At 64.5% G+C, this 20,922-nt stretch overlaps 3 protein-coding genes and 1 non-coding gene across 8 annotated transcripts; 2 read left to right on the top strand and 2 right to left on the bottom strand.

Moving 5' to 3' along the window:
- The first annotated feature begins 1,314 nt into the window (after nt 1–1,314).
- Nucleotides 1,315–5,075, top strand: SLC30A3 (solute carrier family 30 member 3). Of its 2 annotated transcripts, XM_088053217.1 has the most exons (8): nt 1,315–1,397; nt 2,552–2,718; nt 2,789–2,935; nt 3,016–3,169; nt 3,597–3,801; nt 3,913–4,018; nt 4,344–4,478; nt 4,558–5,075. In XM_088053217.1, exons 1-8 carry the CDS (start codon nt 1,315–1,317, stop codon nt 4,701–4,703), a joined length of 1,143 nt encoding a protein of 380 aa, XP_087909343.1. In that variant the 3' UTR covers nt 4,704–5,075. The 2 variants fall into 2 exon arrangements, with proteins under 2 accessions (XP_087909343.1, XP_087909342.1); XM_088053216.1 differs by having other exon boundaries at nt 3,597–4,018.
- A 212-nt stretch (nt 5,076–5,287) lies between these two features.
- On the bottom strand, nt 5,288–14,296 carry GTF3C2 (general transcription factor IIIC subunit 2). 3 transcript variants are annotated; one of them, XM_014261285.2, is made up of 18 exons: nt 14,108–14,296; nt 13,656–13,965; nt 12,545–12,842; nt 12,021–12,115; nt 11,666–11,743; nt 11,301–11,399; nt 10,815–11,042; nt 10,492–10,603; nt 10,298–10,415; nt 8,530–8,561; nt 8,190–8,319; nt 7,780–7,924; nt 7,379–7,540; nt 6,859–6,946; nt 6,617–6,745; nt 6,333–6,464; nt 6,025–6,132; nt 5,288–5,917 (listed from the first exon to the last, which is right to left on the bottom strand). In XM_014261285.2, exons 1-18 carry the CDS (start codon nt 14,238–14,240, stop codon nt 5,711–5,713), a joined length of 2,604 nt encoding a protein of 867 aa, XP_014116760.1. In that variant the 5' UTR covers nt 14,241–14,296; the 3' UTR covers nt 5,288–5,710. The 3 variants fall into 3 exon arrangements, with proteins under 3 accessions (XP_014116760.1, XP_087909657.1, XP_087909658.1); XM_088053531.1 differs by lacking the exon at nt 8,530–8,561 and having other exon boundaries at nt 10,305–10,415; XM_088053532.1 differs by lacking the exons at nt 8,530–8,561; nt 10,298–10,415.
- Nucleotides 14,297–14,587: 291 nt separating this feature from the next.
- Nucleotides 14,588–14,751, top strand: LOC148184739 (U1 spliceosomal RNA). Its single transcript, XR_015772335.1, has one exon. It is a non-coding gene; the product is annotated as a U1 spliceosomal RNA (small nuclear RNA).
- Nucleotides 14,752–16,326: 1,575 nt separating this feature from the next.
- EIF2B4 (eukaryotic translation initiation factor 2B subunit delta) lies at nt 16,327–20,812 on the bottom strand. Of its 2 annotated transcripts, none has more exons than XM_014261296.2 (13): nt 20,696–20,812; nt 20,584–20,627; nt 20,369–20,507; nt 19,880–20,092; nt 19,598–19,680; nt 19,309–19,400; nt 18,860–18,974; nt 18,488–18,564; nt 18,197–18,299; nt 17,863–17,990; nt 17,038–17,218; nt 16,780–16,960; nt 16,327–16,568 (listed from the first exon to the last, which is right to left on the bottom strand). In XM_014261296.2, the coding sequence occupies exons 1-13, from the start codon at nt 20,709–20,711 to the stop codon at nt 16,369–16,371; spliced, it is 1,572 nt and encodes a 523-aa protein (XP_014116771.1). In that variant the 5' UTR covers nt 20,712–20,812; the 3' UTR covers nt 16,327–16,368. The 2 variants fall into 2 exon arrangements, with proteins under 2 accessions (XP_014116771.1, XP_005532777.1); XM_005532720.3 differs by having other exon boundaries at nt 19,880–20,089; nt 20,696–20,808.
- Between the last annotated feature and the right edge of the window lie 110 nt (nt 20,813–20,922).

Here is a 20,922-nt window from a genome sequence, read left to right as displayed (position 1 = left end):
GCCCCGCCCCTGGTCAGGCCCCGCCCCTGGTCAGGCCCCGCCCCGGTCAGGCCCCGCCCCGATCAGGCCACGCCCCGATCAGGCCACGCCCCCGATCAGGCCACGCCCCGATCAGGCCACGCCCCCGGCAGCCCCGAGCGCTGGGCTCACCTGCAGCCGCCTCCCTAGAGGTGTCACAGCCAGGGATCCCCGGGGCTCTGCAGCTCCCTCAGCCTTATCCCGGCAGAGCCGCTCCAGCCCTGCAGCATCACAGGGTGCTCGGCGGGCTCTCCCCAGCCTGTCCTGTCCCGCGTGTTCTGGGGAGCCAGCGCTCCAGCCCCAGTGGTGTCCAGGACGTGCCAAGGGTGCATTGTTAGTTCATGGTCAACTCGGTGTCTCCCAGGACCCCCGGAGCCTTTTCTGCGGAGCTGCTTCCCAGCCGGCTGCCCGGTGCCCGTCCTGAGGCTGTCCCCCCCAGAGCAGGACCCTGCACTGCCCCGTGCTGACCCTCCCCAAGCTCCTGCCCCCTGTCTCTGCAGCCCATCTTGAATCCCTCCGCACTACGGAGCAGCACGACCCACCGGGTGAAGCCACCTATCCCCGGTCGGTTGTCATCTGTCACCGTGCTGAGGGTGCTCTGCCTGGCCTCCAGGTCCCTAAAGGAGGCGGGACTGGACTCAGTACTAACCCCGAGGTTACACTGGTCTTTACCGGGCGGTGAATACTCTGCTCCGGGCTCGGCCACGCAGCCCCAGTTCAATGCAGCCCCTCCCGGCTCATCCAGCCCGTGCTCCCAACACTTCTCGCTGAGGGTCCCAAGCGGTACAGCGTCAAAAGCCTTCCTGTAACCTGGGCAGACACTGTCCCCTGCACGCCCGTCGTGCACCAGGTTCGGCATTTCACCGCGGAAGGTGACTGGAATGGTCAGGCGCAATCCCCGTCGGTGACACTGTGCCGGATTCTCCTCAGCTCCCTTCCTGTCCTTCCTGTGCACAGACGGCTTCCAGAATCAGTTGTGTCATCACCTGCCCAGGGACAAAAGATGAGGCTGAGCCTTGTCCCCGAAGAGCTTCTCCTGTGGCAGAGCGCCCCTTACGCACAGCTCCCATGTATTTGCCTGGAGATCCATCGGACCTCAACACCCGAGCAGCCCCTCTCCAGCCCCTCTCCAGCCCCTCTCCAGCCCCTCTCCAGCCCCTCGCACGCCGCCGGGGCCGTCCCCGCTCGAGCGCGGACCCGCGGGCAGGACCACCCCGCCACCCGCGCGTGGGGGCGGAGTCACGGCAGGGGCGGGGCTCGGCGGTGCCGGTGCTCGCGGTGCCGCTCGCTCCCGGGATGGAGTCCCCGACCGGCACCGAGAGCGCCCGCCTGGTCAGCCCGCGGAACGGCCGCGCCGACGACAGCCTGCGCCTCAAGAGGTACCGCCGGCACCGGCATCCCCTCACCCCGGCATCCCATCACCCCGGCATCCCATCACCCCGGCACCCCCACCACCGCCAGCACAACTCCATCACCGGCGTCTGCGGCGCCGACGGCACTTCCATCATCGGCACTCCCATCACTGGCATCCCCATTGCGCCGGCACCTCCGACACTCCAGTCACCACCGGCACTTCCATCACCACCGGCACACCATCGTCCCGACAGCCCCATTACCGGCACTAGCATCTCCACAATCGGCATCCCCATTATCCTGGCAGCGGCACCCCGTCACTTCCCAGGGCTCCCGGCAATTTCTCTCACCACCACCTCCATTATCCCCCGCATCTGCAACCCTCGGTCCTCCCGCACCAGTACTGCCGGCACCTCCATCACCCCCAGCTCCCTCGGCACCCGCAAGCCCCCGGCACGTCCCGCGCTGCCCAGCTCGCACCCCCCCACCCCCGACACCGGCACTCCCGGCACGTCCCTCCTCGCCAGCGCCCGTGCCTTCATCCATCCGACACGGACATGGGCACCTCCGCAGTCCCCGAGCCAGCCCTGACCATCCGCCACTTGCACCGTCACCCCGCCACCGGCACGTTCGCCCAGCCACCGGCACCTCCGCTCAAGCGGAACCAGCCCCACCGTGCGCCAGCCTCGCTCCCCCCCTCGGGCGTCCGTCCCGCACCTATCGGCGCCCAAACGTCGCCCACGCACACCGGTACCATCCATCCATCACTCGCCCACACCGGTACGGTCCATCCATTAGCCCCCGTCCCTGTGAGCTGTCCGTCCCCGCTCCCGCACTGCTGCCCCACGCACCAGGACCTCGGCCCCCGCCGCCCCTTCCCCACGCCTCACGTCTCCGCACGGGCGGCCCGTCCCGCAGCCCGGCCGCAGGCACAGCACCTCGCTCCCAACCGCACCTCCCCGCGGGTACCCGCACCAGTCCAGTCTCCGGTTCCGGCGGGACCCCCGTGCCACCGCCTCCTGCTGCTGCCGCCGGTCCCGCGGCTGCTTGTCCCGCTGGGGACCGACTGCCCGGCTGCACCGACTGCCCGGCTGTGTAACACCGGGCGGTAGCAGGACCCTCGGGGGTTCTGGGCAGGGAGCACCTGCCCGGTGCTGCCGGCCGTGACCCCCGCCCCTAGTCTCTTCACAGGCTCTCGAGACCCTTGGGCACTGGTGGCCCCCCCAGATCCCCACTGCCGCTGCAGCCCCCCAACCCCCAGCCCTGGGCAGGGCAGGCTCCAGGCCCGCCAGCAGCTGAGCATCGCCTGTGCTGTCTGCTGCCTCTTCATGGTCGGGGAGGTGATAGGTAACAGCGGCTGGGCCAGGGTGGAGGGCTGCCAGCGGGGCACAGGGTGCCAGCTGCTCTGTGCCCACAGGTGGGTACCTGGCACACAGCCTGGCCGTCATGACCGATGCAGCCCACCTGCTGACAGACGTGGGCAGCATGTCCGTCAGCCTCTTCTCCCTCTGGGTCTCCAACCGCCCACCCACCAAAACCATGACCTTTGGTTGGCACCGCTCGGGTGAGCTGAGGGGCACGGCCCTGCGGGGCTCCAGGGGACCCCCATGGCCGGGTTGAGTGCTGATGGGTGTCATTCCACAGAGACACTGGGTGCACTGGCCTCTGTCCTCTCTATCTGGGTTGTGACCGCAGCCCTTGTCTATCTAGCGGCCGCCCGCATCATCAGCAATGACTACGAGATCGAGGCACGAGCCATGCTGGCCACATCCGCCTGCGCCGTCGGCGTCAATCTGGTGTATGTCCCACTTGGGGCTGTGCACCCGTGGTCCCTGTGCACCGTCAGCCTGACTCCTGCCCCACCTATGTCCCTGGAACCCCAACTGTGTCCCCAGGTCACTTTGTGTCCCTGTGCACCAGTCTTGTGTCCCCAGGTGCTGCCTCCCCCCCACCACGTCCCTGTCTTCCTTGTGCTTGGGGCTTCCAGTCCATGTGCCTCCAGCCCCACACCCCACATTGCCCTGGTCCCCCAAGCAGCACCCCACAAGCCCTGTCATGAGCCCCAGGACCAAACCCCTGCCCTGCTCCTGCTGCACCTCCAGCCCCACTCCTCCCACTGTCCCAAGGCCCAGGTGTGACTGCCTGTGCCCCCTTTGCTCAAGCAAGGGCCAGCAGGGCCCCCATACCCTGTCAGTGTGGCACTGAGCCAGCCCTGCTCTTCCCAGCATGGCCTACATCCTGCACCAGTCCCCTGCTGGCCATGGCCATGGCACAGGGGCCTACGAGCAGCTGGAGAGCTCTGTGGCCTGCCAGCCCAGCCACAGCCCCCTGCCTGGCAGCACCAGCGTGCGGGCAGCCTTCGTCCATGTGGTGGGGGATCTGCTGCAGAGCGTCAGTGTCCTCGTGGCTGCCACCATCATCTACTTCAAGGTGCCCAGGCTGGACTGCCCCAATGCTGCCTGTGGGAACAGCTCTGCTAGTCCCACGCAGGGTGCCAAGTCAGCTCTGCCCCCAGCCTCACAGACACCTTGCTCTCTGCAGCCCCAGTGTAAGATCGCAGACCCCATTAGCACCCTCTTCTTCTCTGTCTTCGTCCTTGGCTCCACCATCACGATCCTCAGAGATGTCTTCAGGGTCCTCATGGAAGGTGAGTAGTGAGTGGGAGGGGTGTGAGACCACAGCTGCAGGATGGGCACAGGAGCTCCTGGAGCTGTGTCTGCCGCAGCCCACGAGGCAGCTCACCTCTTGTGTCCTTCTCCCTTGCCACACCTGAATCCCCCCAGTCCCTTCTCTCCACCCTGGCCAGGTGCATTGGCCCCAAGGTGAGGCCTGTCTCACCCCAAAGCCACCATGCTCAGCCTGGTTCCCCTGGGGAAGCCCCCAGCCCCAGTGGCTTCCACTGGGAGCCCTCAGCCAGGTGGGTGCTGTGGCTGGGGCCAAGGGTGGCCCCTGTGAGCAGGTGCTGCTGGCAGGGACACCGCGGGGCCTCGAGTTTGATGCGGTGAAGGACGTGCTGCTGGGGACCAGCGGGGTGCGGGGTGTCCATGACCTCCATCTCTGGGCGCTGACGCTGAGCCACCCCGCGGTGTCGGTGCACGTGGCTGTGGGTGAGTGACCTGCACAGGGCATGGCCGGGGGGATCCCAGTGGCCATGCCAGGAACGAGCCCCTGGCCTGCTGCTCCTAGATGCCAGCGCTGATGCCGAGATGGTGCTGCAGGAGGTCACTGCCCGGCTCCAGAGCAGGTTTGGCTTTGCCTTGTGCACAGTACAGGTGGAGCAGCACCACGAGGAGACAGCAGGCTGTCCCCACTGCCAGGACCCCCAAGCCTGAGACCCCCACCCACGCTGCTACATTGGGCCAGACGTGGCCCTGGCCCCAGCTCCTCGTGCTAGAGCAGGGCAGTGCTTGAGATCTCATCCTCCCCTCTACCCCACACCACTGCTGCGAAGTCCTGGGGTGGGACAGTGACTCCAGTGCGGTGTCCTGGGGGGACAGACGCATGGCCAGGCCTGTGGAACACAGGGGCTCCCTGGGATCTTCCACTCCCTGATGTGCCACAGCTCCTGAGGAGGCGGAATCCTGCCCCACCACCCAGTCCCCAGGGAGCCCGTCTGTCCTGGCAGAAGGGGACATCCCCCATGGGGGACCTCAGACCTGGCCCTGGCCCCAGCCCCGCACACTGCTGCCTGAGCTCCATCTGAATCCTGCTGTTCCTGATCCATTCCCTCTGCTGAGTCGTGCCTGTGCCCCTGGTGTCCACCTGTCCATCTATGCCAGCAGCAGTGCCAGCACTGCCAATAAATGTGCAGCAGCAGCGCAGCAGACTGGAGTGAGGAGGGAAAGGATGGAGTTGGGGGTGGGCCCCTACAGCCACCGCTACCAGCCACGTCTGCCCCAGTGCCAGTACCACCACATCCATACAAAACCACCACGTTTATTCTGCACAGCTGAACACAAGCTCAATGTGAGCGACTCCACAGCTCCCAGCCCCTTCCCTGCCCTCTGGCGCACAGCAGGGATGGAGGCGAGCACAAGCACAGCTCCACGCTGGTGAAGGGTCTGCAGGGTCAGACCCACAGCTCAGCCCTGGGACATGTGCACGTCCCACAGCCCCTGCCCAGCTCAGACCAAACAGTGTAGACAGACCCTTCCAGGCCCAGAGGATGAGGACAAGCATCCAGAGCATCCCAGAGAATGTCTGGGAGCAGCTGTCCCTCCTGCAGCAGACACCCATAGGGAAAGCAGCACTGAGGGGGCCAACAGCCCCATGCCAGCACAGCTGGCCCCAGCCCCTGCCCAGGGTGAGCACATGGCAGCAGCATGAGGGACTGACAGCCCTACTCTGCTGGCAGCAGGGAGTGCTCAGGGGGGCCAGGGCTGCTGGCTGTGTCCCCATAGAGGACGCTGAAGCGGGCCTGGCACTCTGGGAGCAGCTGGTGGCCCACGCCAGAGGCCAGCCCAACCAGGCAGTGTGCCCGCACAATGCCCGCCTGCCCACCCGACACCAGCCATCCCTGCGAGTCCAGGTTGGGGCTGAAGCGCACCTGTGGGAAGAGAGCAGTTCCTAAGGGAGGGGGTTGGGGTGCTGGGACTCTGGGCCCCAGAGCAGACCATCTGTGTGCAGGGCTGGGGCTCAGCCTGGCCCACTCACCTTGTGGAGGGCCTCCAGCTGCAGGCGGTCAAGGCTCAGTTCTGCCTTCAGCTCCTGCTTGTGCATCCGGCGCATGGGCTCCCGGCTTGGGAAGTTCTGGAAGCTGCGCTGGAAAGCGGTGGCACCACCTTGGGCTGCAGGCCCGAGGCAGGAGCATCGCCTGCACCATGATCTCGGCCCTGCCCGAGGTAAGGGGCTGCCCCAATGCCCCACCAGCATCTCCTGGCCCTGCCAACCCCACTGCCCAGCCACAGCCCCACCAGCCCTGCTCACAGGCCGGACCCCGGCTGCCCCCCGTCCTCTCCTACCAGGTCTGTGTCCTGGAATCGGATGTAGCTCCTGGCCACCATCTCACTGTAGCGATGGGTCCTGGGCAGCGCCTGCTCGGCGCACTCAGGCCCATCAGGGCTGCACGGCAGCAGGTCAGCTTTGTACACCGGCTGTGGGTGAGAGCGGGCTCAGGGGAGGGTGGACAGAGATCCTGCCGCTTCTCTGCAGACAGGGACCACCAGGACACTTTTCCTATGGTCCCCCCTGCCCCCGCCAGCCCTGTGTGCCCGGGCTGGGCCACCTGAGCGCAATGGTCTCTTACAAATCTGCGGTCTGAGGAGCGCTTGACGTTGAGGGGGTTGACAGCCAGGTCAGGCAGCACCGCTGCCACCAGCTCACCGGTGATGTCACCTGCAGCTACTGTGTTCAGCCAGTCCGAGCCAGAGATGCTCTGCAGGGACAGAGGGCTGGAGGGCACAGGGTTCCCACCACCCCCGCAAGCCCTGAGCCCCAGCTGGGGCTGACCTGGCCACTGGGACAGAACGGCCCTGCACTGGCCCTTACCCACACAGTGCCCTTGCGAGGGGCCACAAAATAGGCCTTGAAGCCCAGGTACCCGGCGTCGATGTAGTGGATCCCACAGACCCCATACCTGTGGAGGAAGCGACAGAATGAGGCATGGGATGCCTGACTGCTGTCACCAGGAACTGGAGAGCCAGGCACAGCCCACCTCCCCACAGAACTGCCCCAGGGTGAGCGGGCTGTTCTTGCTCTAGCAGCATTTCACAGAGTCAAGAGGACTCAAGGCAGCTCCCAGAGGCCAAGAACTTGCCGAGACCCTAAACCTCTTTAGCAGCACAGCTGTTGCCCAGTTCAGGGGTAGGCCATCCCCTGGCCCACCCTGCCTCTGCCTCAGAGTGGCACAGCAGAGGGGATGTCACGCTGTGCTGGTGCGGTGTGACCCAAAACAAGCAGGGCCTGCCCTTGCCATGGCACAGCTGGACAGTCCCAGGGAGGGGGAAACCAGAGGGGCCCCTGGGAAGTTTGACCAGGCCCTGGCAGCAGGACTGGCCCCAGCACTCACGAGGCATAGCAGTTGTCCTGGGCCACAGTGATGCCGTTGTAGGGCAGCAGCCAGGCCACCTCAGTGCTCAGGAACCGCTTGATGCTGTTGATGGGCTCATACAGCCGACGCAGGTCCCAGAACTTGATCTTGCGATCGCTGCCTACCGTGACCAGGAAGTTGCTGAGAAGCAGGAGAAAGGCAGCACTGAGAGGCCAGCATGGAGCTGTGCCCTGCCCCACCACGGGGCACTGGTGGCCCCAGTCCTGCAGCAGCTCAACTGCCCTCCCCTGGAAAGCCCAACCCAACCCCTCTGGTGCTGCAGGGGGCCAAGTACCATTGGCACCATGGCCTCCCAAGCCCTTCTTGACAAAGGAGGAAGCTCCTCTCCTGGCAGCATCTGTACCTGCTCCTGCCCTCACCTGTCAGCCTTGCACCACTCAATGCTCCGGACTGCGTGGTCATGGGCTAGAAAGCACCGGAAAGGGTAGAGCTTGAGGGAGGCATCAGGCTGGTGCACGCACTGCAGCAGGGATTTGGTGAGCAGGTTCCACACCGCCACGGTGCCTGTGGAAAGACTTGTGCCCATGAGGTACTGCCAATGCCACAGGTGCTTTGGTGGGGGACCAGCAGTGGACAGAGTTGCCCTAACCCTAACCAGTGACCAGCCTGGAGGTACGTCAGAGTGACAACAGCCAGCCCAGAGAAGCCTTCCTCTGACCCAGGGCTGGGCAGAGGTGCCAGCACCAGTTGAGGCTGAGCACAAGGCTCCAGTGCTCTGCCAGGGTGAAGGCTGCTCCCCGAGTGCTGCCGCAGGGCACAGGAGACTCACCGTCATAAAAGCCTGCTGCAAGGTGATGGTGGGGCTTGGACGGCATCCAGGAGAGACTGAAGCACTGTCCACACTCAGTTGCATTACCTGCCTCGATGGAGCCCACCTGAAGCGTGGCGATGCACTGCACCTGGGGGCCAAGGGAGAGCCCTGGGTCACAGCCCTGCAGCGGTGCCATCCATGCCCCAGGAGCGGGATGCCAGGGGTGGGAGCACGACACTGCTCTGCCCCTCCAACACTCTGCAGGTGCCTCGGCTCCCCAGGCTCTGCCACCTGCACTGGCTGGGGGGCTCGCCGAGTGCCGGCCCTGACAGGGATCACCATGGTGGGGAACACTGACCTTGCAGATAAGGTGCTTGTGGAGGGACCCATCTAGAAGAGAGCAGAAGGGGATCAGGGCAGGCATTGGCTGTCCCGGGAGCTCCCTGCCTGGAGCCTGGACTGCAGCTCTTTGTGGCCCTGTCCTGCTCCCAGTCCCTGTCCTGCCATTCCCCTAGAGCAGTGTTCCCAGCACAGCAGGAACTGGAGCACATGGAGGTACAAACGGGTGGCAGCAGGACCCCCAGGAGCCAGGCCTGCCTGTGTGTTGGAAGAAGCAGCCCCTGAAACGTGCCACAGGCAGAGATGATGTGCTCCTGCCCCACCATGGCCAGCACCAAAGTTGAGGTGATGCAGTGACACACAGGAGCCAGACCTGACTTTGACCACCCCAGGAAGGCAGAGAGCAGCTGTGCAGGACATCTGCTCCATGGCTGACAGGACTGGAGCAGCCAGGCACCACTCCTGGGAAGGGAGGCAGAGACCCTACACCAAAAAGCTCAGGGCAGGATACCTACAGGACCACCATGCACCAGCTCTGTCTACCAGAGAATCCCCTCCACCAGCAACACCATACATGAGTGCTGTGGGGACCCCATCCCACATCCCTCAGGCCTGGGGTCCCTAACCCCCATGTGGGGCTGTCCTGCACAGTCAGCACCAGACTGGCACGTCACAGCCTGCAGCATGGCAGCCATGGGTGGAGATACAGAGGAGCTGTGACAGCTGGGATGCAGGATGGAGACCAGCCCCAGCTCTGCCAGGCAGGAACACAGGGATGTGGGTCCCCAGTGCCCCAGGGACAGCCAGCACAGCCACACCAGTTTGGGAGCTCCCAGCAGGGCCTGTCACCACAGCCTGGCACTGATCCTGGGGCTGGAAACCAGCGCTCCAGCCCGGCAACGACCGCATGTGCCGGGCTCCAGTCATGACAGGAGCTGGCTGGGCCCCCCTCACAAGGTGCCGGGGGGGCTGCAGCAGGGCCCAGCCACCTGCAGCCAGCGCAGGCACAGCCAGCACACCGGGAGCGCTGGCAGCTGTGTCTGGGCACAGGGAGCCCATTTCCACCGTCAGCACACAAGTGCTGGCTGTCAGCCACGGCCGAGCGCCCGCCGCCAGCACGCGCTGGCCATCGATCCCGCTCAGCTCCGGCACAGTCATTACAGGCACCGTTAGTCTGAACCAGCCCTGCACTCCTGTCCTAACACATGGCTTGGCTGAAAGAGGCAGCTCTGGCAGCAGGGAGATGGGGAATGGCTGGGGACACGCTTTGTGGCTGTGCCCTGCTGTGAACAGCGATGCTGCTGAGAGCCCCCACCAGTGCCCAGCTTTTGGGGCTGCCTGGGAGCCACATCCCAGCCAGGCTGCTGCAGTGTCCCTGAGACAGAACCAAAGCAGCACATTGCACACGGCCTCCACTCACACAGGCTGCAGGTAAGGCTGGAGCTCTTCACTGGAATTCCATAATGGAATTGTGGAAGCCGTTGGAAGCAAGGCTTTGGCACTGGGGCTTGGATCTCTGGGCACAAGAGTACTCAAAGCAGGCCTCCAACACCAAAAAGCAGCCTTGGATCCCACACTATACCTGTGACAGATGCCAGGCTGGGGGCATCTTGGGTGTGGGCTCACTTCCCAGCCACCCAGCTCCCAGGCTGAGGCACAGCCCTGCTGGCAGCTCCCCAGCACAGCAGGCTCCTATGGACACAGGTCAGCCTGGGGTTTGCAGTCCCATGCTGGCACAGGGGGAGGAGGGCCAGGACGCCCCTGCTCGGCGGTGTGGCTCTTCCTACCTTTTACCTGGGTTGTCTTGGCGTGGTGCAGGGCCCCAGGGTGTGGCAGGGCATACACCACCACCCTGCCATCTGAGAAGGCAGCTGCCAGCAGGCCCAGCCGGCTCATCTGTGGGTGCTGGGGATGGACACATGAGCTCAGACATGGGTCACCTCTCATGAGAACCCAAGGGCAGCCCTTGAGCAGCACTCACCGTCCTGGCTGCAGTGGGTGGCTCCCAGGCACCACTGGGGCAGAACTTCATGTCCCACACACAGCCGTAGTCGGCAGCGATGGCATAGGCCAGCCTGGCCTTGTTGGGAGAGCTGTGGGCATGAGTTTGGCCATGACTAACATGGTAGCTGGTGCCCAGCAGCTCCAATACACACAGTGTACACCACTGGCAGAGCAGGCCATCAGCACAGCCCTCTTGGGGTTCAGGCTGCGGCTGGCAGCTCTGGGAGAGGACAAGCCTCGCCACCCACGCAGCCATGGGGGGACGCAAGATCTAGGTAGGCCCCAGCCCCAGCCACTCACCCCTGCTCCGTCTGCAGCATGCCCAGGCCCCAGAGCTGCAGGAGTGCAGGGCCTGAGTGAAGCCCAGACACGCTGTGCGTCTCCTCCATGCTCCTGTGGCAGGACACGGCCACATACTGCGGGGCTGTAGAGCCCTCCGGGGTCGGGCACCACTCCATCGCCCACACTGGGCCGCCCACGAAGAAGGAGACATCCAGGCGCTCTGGGTGGGGCTGCAGAGAGCTGAACCTGTTGGTGGGAGAGGGATGAAGGCTCCTGCAGAGCTGGGGCAGGGGCTGGTGGGACCCCAGGGCACAGTACAGGCCGACTGGCCAACCCACGGATGCAACCCTGGGGGTGGCCCCTGGTCCCAGACAGGCCTGGGGACACCCTGACAGCCACCGTCCCACTGGGCCTGGGGACAACCCGACAGCCACTGCCACGCTAGATGGACAGCCTGACAGGCAGCAAACACCCTGCTGGGCCTAGGGACACCCCAGCACACACCTGTTTAACCTGTACAAGGCACCATCGTCCTTGATGCCCTCACGCTGAATGGAGAAGAGGGGAGACTTCTCCTCTGCTGGCAGGTACGGGGCAGCCTCGCTGTGCAGGCAGAAGTGAGAGGAGATCTTCCCATCCTTCACCCAATCACCCCAGCACAGCCCCATGTCCCAGCACCATCCCAGCCTCCACATGGCCTGACTGGCCACGTTGCTCCACAGCCAAATCCAAGAGACCCCCAAAGCCCACAGCAGCCACAGAGAGGGGTGTGGGAGCACAGCCCCCCCCACCCCCTTGCTCACCCCAGGCACTGCTGGGAGCTGCCCCACTTTTCCTTTGGCCCTGCTCCCTCCCTGCTCCCATGGTACCTGTCAGAGAGACACGTCCACCTGTGTGCCACGGGGATCCAGTCAGGGAACTCCCACTGTGAGTGCTTCTGCTCCCGCCTGCAGTGCATGCCAGACCTCAGCCACGGCCCCTGGCATGTCCAGCACCCCCTCCTCACCTCCCCTTCCTGCATCCTGTGGCACAGCCTCCCCTTCTGCAGCACAGTCCCTGCCCTTTGCAACCCTCCCGACCCAACTGTGCCCCATCCCAGCAGAATACTGACATTCCCGACAGCACGCTCTCCTTCACCCTCATATCCAGCCAGTGACGGTACCAGGACAACCCACTGCTCCCTGTAGCCCCGCTGCGCCTCGAGCACCCCAAGCCCCCACTCACAGACTGCAGGTAAGGCTGGAGCTCTTTTCCACTGGGGCCATGATGGAGTTGTGGAAGCCGTTGGGGGCGAGGCCTCGGCACTGGGGCTTGGATCTCTGGGCAGAACAACAGACTCAGAGAAAGCCCTGAGCCCTGGGGGATCCAACTGTCCCAAAGGGAACCACCACAGGCCCTGAGAACAGAACTCTCCCCAGCCACTGTCAACAGGCCACACTGGGCTAAAGACATACAGTCCCACTACAGGAACTTCCAGGAGGCCAGGACTCCTTCAGGACCTGCCTCCACCTCCCCCTGCTCCAGCTGGAGCACAGGCCCTGCTCCCTCTCCCAGAGGACCTGTCCCTGCTCCCGTCCCCAGTGGCCCTCACCAGGAGCTGCCACTGGCCTTGTGCCTGCCCCATGTGCCACCCCTGTCCCAGCTGTCCTGCCCTGCCAGCAGGGACACTGTGGGACAGCACAGGCATCTGGAGCTGTTGGTGCTGGGTCACAGGCAAGAAGGGCCCTAGGCAGAGCCCCTGTCCTCACCCCTGTGGCTGCCGTCCTCCCGCCGTGCCCTCGAGGTGCCTCCAGCTCTGGCTCCGACGCCTCACTGAACAGCGTGTCGCTGCCCTCCTCCTCCTCCTCCTCTGCCTGCAGCCCTTCCTGTGAGGGCACGAAGTCAGCATCTTGTGCGGGGTCATCGCTGTCTGTGTCCTCCTCCTTCCTCCTCCGGCCCCGGCGCTTCCTCGGGACGTGCTCTGGCTCCGGCGCCCCCTCGGCCGGCACGGGGGGCTGGCACGTGGGCGCCAGCTCCTCCGCCAGCTCCTGCAGGTACAGCAGAGCCCTGGAACAGCAGGGCAGTGCCTGGAGGTAAGCAGCAGGATAACAAAGGGGTGGGCCAGCTCTGCCTCCCCCCTTCCAGCCCGTGGTCTGGGCAGTGAATCTGCTCCAGCTGTACCGGAGGCCCTGAGCACACGGCCTCCCCGCACCCTGAACTCCCTGGAGCTTGCCCTGCTACCACCAATAAGCTCCTCCTGCTCTGTCAGGAACCAAGGAAATTCCTCCTGCCACAGGCAGCTGCTGCCCCCTGCCAGGGGCTCCTGGATCCAAACACATTCCCTAGAGTGGCAAAGGATTGGTCTGTGAGGAATCAGTACATCCCACCAACACGGGACAAAGTCCTACAGGAAAGGCACTGAGACCCTCTGGGGAGACAGAGATCATTGAATCACGGAATCAGGGAATGGTTTGGGTTGGAAGACGCTTTAAAGCTCATCCAGTTCCACCCTCCCTGCCATGGGCAGGGACACCTTCCACTAAACCAGGGTGTTCCAAGGCCCATCCAACCTGGCCTTGAAAAATTCCAGGGATGGGGCAGCCACAGCTTCTCTGGGCAAGCTGTGCCAGGGCCTCCCCACCCTCACAGGGGAGGATTTCTTCCCACTATCCTTCGCAGTAGGAAGCCATTCCTGTGTTCTGTTCCTACAGCCCCTTGTTCAAAGGCCTTCTCCAACTTTTCTGGTGCCCCTTTAAGCGCCGTAAGAAGCTCTAAGGTCTCCCTGGAGCCTTTTCTTATCCAGGGTGAACATTTCCCACCTCTCTCACGTGTCTCTAGGGCACAGGCGCCCCCGAGCCCCAGCTGTCACCACCAACTCACACTTTGGCTGCCTTCCTCTTGGGCCGCCCGCCCCGAGGGGTCTCAAGGCCGTCCTCGCTGCTCCCGAGCCGCTTTTCCATCCGAACGGGCTCCGGGGCCCGGGACAGCTCCAGCAGCAGCACCTCGGCCTTGCCCTTCCTGCCGCGCCTCCCGGCCGCCCGTGCCGCCGGCACTGCCCCGTTCGCAGAGCTCTCCCCGGGCCCCGGAGCCGCCCCGGCGGGGCTGACTTGGGGCCGCACAGGTTTTTCCGGGGATTCGGCAGCTTCTTCTCCATCCTCACAGCCCAGATCTCCCGCCGGCAGCTCCTCCCCTGCCCCAAAACACCGCAGTTAACAGCGGAACGCAGTAAGACCCCTTGGCACGACTCGGTGTCCCGCAGCACCGGGTACGGCGGCACCACCTCGTGCCCCGGGGACCGGCCCCGCCTCGCTCCGTCCACCCCCGGTACATACGGAGTACTCGAGGTTCACCCTCCCGCTCCCCACTACGGCTCCGGTTCCGCCCGGCAGAACCCGATCGTTGTCCCGGCCGCTCCCGGAGACTCCGCTCCCGGCACGGCGGCCTGCGGGCGGTGCTCGAGGCCATCGGGGGCTCCCAGAGCCGCCGCCCCGTTGCGGGCCGCGCCACCAGGACCGAACCGGAACCGGGGATGGCGAATGATGACGTTAAAAGCAAGCGACGAGTGCGGGGTGGGGCCATGAGACGCAATTGCGGGGCGGGGTTATGCAAACGAGGCGAGGCGCGCGGCATGCCGGGACACGGCCCGCGCAGAGCCCGCGCTGCCCTCGCGCGGCCGCGGGCGCTGCGCGGGCCGGGCCGTGCGGGCCGGGCCGCAGCGCGGGGCGGGTGGGGTGGGGGGCCGGGGCGGGGGTGGGCGTGTGTTGGGGAGGCGTGGGGCGGTCAGGGTGGTTGGGCGTGGGGCGGGGTTGGGCATACTTACCTGGCAGGGGAGACACCATGATCAGGCAGGTGGTTTTCCCAGGGCGAGGCTCATCCCTTGCACTCCGGGTGTGCTGACCCCTGCGATTTCCCCAAATGCGGGAAACTCGACTGCATAATTTGTGGTAGTGGGGGACTGCGTTCGCGCTCTCCCCTGGTCTGGAGGTTAAAGGACAGATTTAGCAGACGGAACGGGGGCCCTGGGACCGCGGGGTCGGACGCGATCCGCGAGCGCTGTGGGATTCTCCCGCAAGACGGGAAAGCAGCGAGGGCATAGCTGGGGATTCAGGGGCCATCCCAGGGCGCTCCCTCCGAACCTGCCGGCGTCCGGGAGATATATCCCTGTTCCCTGCAGTAATTAGCCAGCGAATCCCTAAAGGGGCCCCCGAAGTGCTGCCTCTGAAGCTGGGATGGTTCCTGCCTGTCCCACGTAGTGTCTGCAGGAGCAGGGAAGCACCCCGGTGAAACAGTTCTCCTGGAACAAGGTGCGGAGATGCCGGTCCCGCTCAAGTGAGCACTGTCTGGGTCACACCCGGCCGAGCCCGGGCGGATTTCCAGAGAGCGGGGATTTGATGCCCCCCGAGTCGGACGCAGTCTCAGCCTCCGCCCGTCCCCCCGGCGAGCTCGGTGTGCGGGCCGGACGCTAACCCGGCTCTTGCCGTCCCACCTCGGTCGAGTGTAGACGCTTGGCGACCCGCGGGCTGGAGCGTGGGGAGGCGAGGCTGGGCCGGTTCCGCACAGACCGGGCAGGGACCGGGCGCCCAGGCCCTCTGCAGTCGGGCTTGCAACACTGCTGCAGCGCCTGCAACCATCCTCGCAAGCGATAGCACGTCAGTGCGGGACAAAGTGGAGAAACACGGTCTCAGGAGTATCGGCTGCCACTGGAAATACCAACAAACAACGCGTGCACACTGCCTGTAGCTAACCCTGATTACAACTCTCCCTCCAAACAACGAAAGCAGGGAGAATGCGAACACAATCTCCACCACTACAAATTATACAGTCAAGCTTCCTGAATCTGGTGATGTCGCACCGGTGAGCACACCCGGAGTACAGCTGTCCCAGATGGGTTCGTTCCCACCCGGAGTGCAGCTGTCCCAGACGGGTTCGTTCCCACCCGGAGTGCAGCTGTCCCAGATGGGTTCGTTCCCATTCGGAGTGCAGCTGTCCCAGATGGGTTCGTTCCCATTCGGAGCGCAGCTGTCCCAGATCAGCTCCTTCCCTGCGCGTTGAGCTCGCACCTCCTGCACGGCCCGGTCCCTTTGCGCGGGCCGTGTCCCGTCATGCCGCGCGGCGCAGCTCATTTGCATGGCCCCGCCCCCGCCGGTCCGGGAGCCGCCCGCCGGTGCCGCTCGGACCGTGGGGCGCCGCCGGTCGCGCTTCCCTCACCGCCCCGAGCACCACCCGCCGAGCGCCCGGGGAACGGCCCCCTCCGGGGCTGGTGCCAGCGGCCAGGGCCAGAGGGACCCAGGCTCTCCCACACCAGCCCAGCTCGGGGGTCCGCTAGAAGCACAGCCCGAGTGTCACCAAATCTCCGAGGAGGGTAAACCAGGGGCCATCACCACAGTGTCATCGTTCCCCCAGACGAGGGGCCTAGGGACAGGGAAGACCCGTCTATGCTGCAGCATGGGGTGGAAGGAGGGGCCCAAGGAAGGCGCAGAGCTGTGCCAGTGGTGACATGGATGACACGGATGCCAGGGCTCTGCCACACCCGCGGATGGCACACACAGAGTACTGGGGGCCTGGTTTATTAGTGTCCATGCAGCTGCCTCGACTACTGATCCACATTCTTAACACGCAGGACCACAGGCACTGAGGTGCAGGGGATCATGCCCAAGTCTGTGATGACCAAATCCACCAGGTCTGGGGGTGTCACATCGTAGACCAGGTTAAGAAGGCGTAGGGACTTGTTCTCTGCCCAGCCCCCAAGCTGGGCCTGGCCCTTCCGGAGCACAATCAGGTCATCAGGGTCATCTGCAGAAAGTGGAGAAGCCATCAGGATCAGGGGGAGGGACAGCACTGCTCCATTCTGCCCCTGAAGCAGCACACACCACCAGGTGCCCCTGCCTGCAAATGACGGCCCCTTGCCCAGAAGAGGAATAGCAGGGCAGAGCAGCCTGTCATGGTCCACAGCAGGCACTGGGAGAGAAGGTCCCAGGTGGGAGGAAAGGGACAGAAGCCGTACCCAGCTCGTTGGAGACAAAAGAATCTGTCTGCACCCTCTCGCAGAACTTGTAGGTCTCGCAGCAGACCAGGACTGGCACGTTGTAGGCCTTGGAGACCAGTGCGATCTGCGAGGTCCCCACCCGGGACATGACAGAGCCATTGGCCAGGAGCGCGTGGGCTCCCAGCAGCACTTTGGACACCTGTCAGTGAAACACAGGGATCTGTCAGCATCTTTGATCACACTGCAGCCTCCCTCGCCCTTGGCACAGCCCCTCACCTCAGGCAACACGTAGGAGATGGCGTTGATCATCACGTAGGTGCAGTGGATGCCCTTGCGTACCAGGCGGCGCAGCGTCTCCCGGCCCTCCAGGCGCGGCCGGCTGTCCACCACGATCACGCGGAACGCGCGGCCCTTCTTGGCGTGGGCGTCGCACAGCGTCCGGTTCACCAGCGAGGAGCTGATGGGCACCGCTCAGGAGCTGCCCCTCCTACCAGACCAGGCTCCCACCTGGCCATGATATCCACCCTCATCCTCAAGACTGCTGCCCCTTCCAGAACCCTCCTGCCATGATGGCTCCCAGGGCCCGTGTCCCTGTCTCTGCACAAGGAAGCACCCCTGGGAAAGGTGATGTCTCAGCCCTCCCTGGAAGCAGCACTGACCTCCCTGTCTGTGACCAGCACAAGGGACTCTGCCACTCCACACTCTCTCCCAGCTTCCCTCTCACAAGACTCCAGGCCTGCCTTGGCCTCCTGCCCCTGCTCCTTCCTCTGCCCAGCATACACAGCATACCTGGACTCCTGCTGCAGATATCTGTTGTTCTTTTCCCCACCTCTATTTCTTGGGATGCCAACTTCTGTATTTTTGCTTCCTGACATTTGACTTTGTTGCAGTTTGTTTAAAATCCAGTGAACAACCCTGCTGTTCTGTAAGCGCCCTGGGTGGAGGGAGCTGTGGCTCTGGGGTTTTTGGAATCCAACTTCAGACATATCAGGTAGGACTGACAGTGCTGAGCCCTGTGCAGGACCATCACAGCCTCACCTCCCACACTGTTCCGCTCCCTCCTCCTACCCGCCAGATTGGCTGCCTGTGCTTCTTGCTCACCATCCATACACCAGTATCACGTCATGGTCATTGATCTTCTCAAAGGCAGACCTTGAGATGGCCTCAGCTGCCAGGACAATCTTCTCTCGCAGGTATTTGTCAATCATGTCCTGGAGCTTCTCCTTTGCCTGGGGAGAGGCACACATCACATACAGATCTCTAACCCTAACCCTTGCTCTCTGCAACTCCCTGACTGGAGCCAGGTGGGGATCAGGTTCTTCCCCCCAGTAACAAGCTTTCAGTTCCACTGTAGCACTGCTCTAAGTCTGCATCCCATCCCTGCTCAGCTCCATCACCCAGGGCCTGGAGCCTGCCACTCAGCAAGGGTACTCACCTCATCCTCTCTCAGGGTGTCAGGCAGGCATGATATCTCCTTCTTGAGGAACTTGATGGCATTGCCCATGCTGGCCGAGAGTGGCCGACACTGATTCAAGAAACTGCAGAAGAAATGGGCTTAGCTCCTAAGCAGCCTGGAGGACCAAGACAGGGAGAGGGAGGGTGGGCAGGAAGGCAGAAGCCTAGGAAAGTCAGACAAAGTCTGGGTGGACACCAACCCAGAGATGTGAACAATGGACCACACGCTGTGGAGCTTTAGTCCCTCTGCTCTGATGTTGGGAGCCCTCACCTGATGTGTGGCTTCAGCTTGGCCACCAAGTCCCGCGACAGCTCCTCGTTGGGGGGAGTGGAGTAATCCCGGATCAGCTGAGACAAGTAGAAAGGGAGTACGATCTCAGGGCATGGTATGCAAGCACCCTGCCTGATGGGCTGCAGTTGAGGTACAAGTCCTGCACAGCCTGACACACTGCTTGGAGGAGCAAAGGGTGCTCCAGGGACTCAAAACAGCAGTGGCAGTGCCAGAAAAGGACCCTGCTGTGGCACGACCCAAAGGAAGAGGCTGATGATGACTGACCACGCATACAGCCTCAGCAGTCAGGGTACAGGAACACACACCTGCACGCAGCACAATGCCCCTGCTGCCAGGTAGCTGCTCAGGTACCTGTTTGAAGACCTCGAGCAGCGCGATGCAGCGGGCGTTGGAGCCGTTGATGATGCCCTGGGAGTACTGGAGGCCGAGGCGCACCACTGCTGGGTGGATCACCGTGGAGGGGATGCTGCAGGGACCAGTGGGAGGGAGCTGTCAGCACCTCTGCAGCCCAAAACACTCAACCCATTTATGAGCCCCAGCCCAACAACCCAAGGGACGGCCCAGGAAGGAGCAGGCTCACCCCACAGCCCCTTCTCCTGTGACCCTGCACTTCCCTCCAGGAAAGATATTGGGCTGCCCCTACTGCCACTCCCCAAAGCAAGCAAAACGTCCCCCACCATTTCATCAGGTGTATCCCACATGCAGGACTATGAGACCCCTCCTCCAAAGCCATTCTGCAGCCAGGCCAGCCAAAGCAGAGCCCAGCATTGCCAGACACATGGGCTGGGAAGGCCTTGTACCTCATCTGCTGTGTCAGCGGCTTCTTCCGGCTATACTGGTGGAGGTGGGAGAACAGGTTGACCTTGGTGCCATAGTCCTGCCTCAGAGGTACCTGCAGCCGAGATTTGTGATGGCTCACCCACTGCTCTGCTTATTCCAGGGCCACCAGTCATACCCAGAACTTGCTCAGGGCATGCAAAGTTCCCCTCTGCCTTCAGACAGCAGGCTCCGGTCCCACCATGTGCCCCCCAGGCCTCCTGCAGGACAGCTGCCCGAGGCGTGCATCCTGTCACCCACTCCTCCTCCTACCTGCTGCCGTTCCAGCTTCTTGGCCAATTTCCTCTGTGCAGCGGGGTCATCCACCTGCACATGCTCTGGCAGCCGCTTCACCACTGCAAGGACAGCTGGGATGAGGCCAAGCTGCTTTGGTGCACCCCCAAATTCAGGGAAGGCAGGGAAGCACCCAGAGACAGACAGAACTCAGCCCACGGCTGAGCTCATGATCACACGGGCATCCTCCACCTGCACCCACACCAGACCCTCCTGTCCCGTTCACCCACCCTCTGCACCCTGTGCTGGTGACAGCCTTACTGCTTTGGGGCTCAGTCGGGCTCTGCCGGGGCTTGCCCGCCGTGGCTGCCTGGCTCAGCTCTGCCTTCCTGGCCTGCTTCTGGGCCCGCTCAGCCTCCTGCTTAGCCCGGCGCTCTGCTCGCAGCTCTGCTTTGCTCTTGCCCGCCGTGGGTTTCTCGCCGTCACCGGGGCCATCAGCCGTGGCGGGGGCGGGTGTGGGCTGAGCAGCTGCTGCTGGGGAGGAAGGGGGAATCTGTGCCCGGTCTCGCCGGGAGATGCAGTGCGAGGGACAGCCCGCGGCAGGGAGAGCCCTCGGTGCCTTGGCAGGGGCTCCGGGCCTCCGGCAGCACGGGGCTCTCCGTACTGCAGTCCCTACGGCGATGCGGGTGACCGAGGGCGCGAGGGCCCGGGCTGGGGAACGCCCCAGGGGTCCCGCTGGAAAACACTCCCGGCTCCGGGCGCTGCCGGCCCGGGACACCCGCGGGCCCGGCCCGGCGCTGCCCCGCTCACCTCGCGGCTGCCCCGGTTCGGGGAGCGCACCCAGCTCCGCGGGCTCGGCCGACGACCCCTTCTCGCTCCTCTTCTTCTTTTTCTGCTGCTTCTTCTCCTTCCGCAGCTGCAGCTTCTCCTCCCGGGAGAGCTCCGGGACCTGTGAGCACACACCGTGAGGCGGCCCCGACCCCGGTCCCCAGCCCCGGCCTCACACCAGCCCCGGCCCCACTCACCTGCGGCCCCGCTGGCACTGGCGCAGCTCCCTCGGGGTTCCTACCTAGAATGATGGGAGCGTGAGCGGGCCCGGGGTCCCGTCCCGGGCCCGGGGTCCCGTCCCGCACTCACCCTCCTGCTCCGCCATGGCGCCCGCGCGCCGCCTCCAGCGCCCCCTGCCGGCCGGGCGGCCCCGCGTGACGCGATGACGTCACTCCCGGTGCGGGGCCGGTCCGTTCCCGGGGCTCCCCCCACGGCTCCGCCTTCCCGGTTCCGTCGCACCGCGGGCGCTCGCTGCCCTCAGCCCCGGCGCGGCGGGGGCCCTCAGGGCGGGGCAGGGGTGTGCGGGGCGGGCAGGG

The sequence above is a fragment of the Pseudopodoces humilis genome, chromosome 3 (genome assembly GCF_049639895.1).
Source record: "Pseudopodoces humilis isolate 2021_Gansu_Grassland_sample_001 chromosome 3, ASM4963989v1, whole genome shotgun sequence".
Classification (NCBI taxonomy): Eukaryota; Metazoa; Chordata; class Aves; order Passeriformes; family Paridae; genus Pseudopodoces; species Pseudopodoces humilis.
This window is presented reverse-complemented; position numbering and strand designations above follow the sequence as displayed.

Bases quoted from the DNA above. Each gene is read 5' to 3' on its own strand.
- SLC30A3 (XM_088053216.1), top strand. From the start codon at position 1,315: ATGGAGTCCCCGACCGGCACCGAGAGCGCCCGCCTGGTCAGCCCGCGG. The intron at 2,936-3,015 runs GTGAGCTGAGGG...GTCATTCCACAG, and splicing joins CTTTGGTTGGCACCGCTCGG to AGACACTGGGTGCACTGGCC. The intron at 4,479-4,557 runs GTGAGTGACCTG...TGCTGCTCCTAG, and splicing joins GTCGGTGCACGTGGCTGTGG to ATGCCAGCGCTGATGCCGAG.
- GTF3C2 (XM_014261285.2), bottom strand. From the start codon at position 14,240: ATGGCCTCGAGCACCGCCCGCAGGCCGCCGTGCCGGGAGCGGAGTCTC. The intron at 13,966-14,107 runs GTATGTACCGGG...GTTTTGGGGCAG, and splicing joins GGGTGAACCTCGAGTACTCC to GGGAGGAGCTGCCGGCGGGA. The intron at 10,604-10,814 runs GTGAGTGGCTGG...TCATGCCCACAG, and splicing joins ATGCTGCAGACGGAGCAGGG to CTCTCCCAACAAGGCCAGGC.
- EIF2B4 (XM_014261296.2), bottom strand. The intron at 17,219-17,862 runs GTGAGCAAGAAG...GGTGCCCATCAG, and splicing joins GTGATACTGGTGTATGGATG to CTCCTCGCTGGTGAACCGGA. The intron at 16,569-16,779 runs GTACGGCTTCTG...CACTTTCTGCAG, and splicing joins TTTTGTCTCCAACGAGCTGG to ATGACCCTGATGACCTGATT.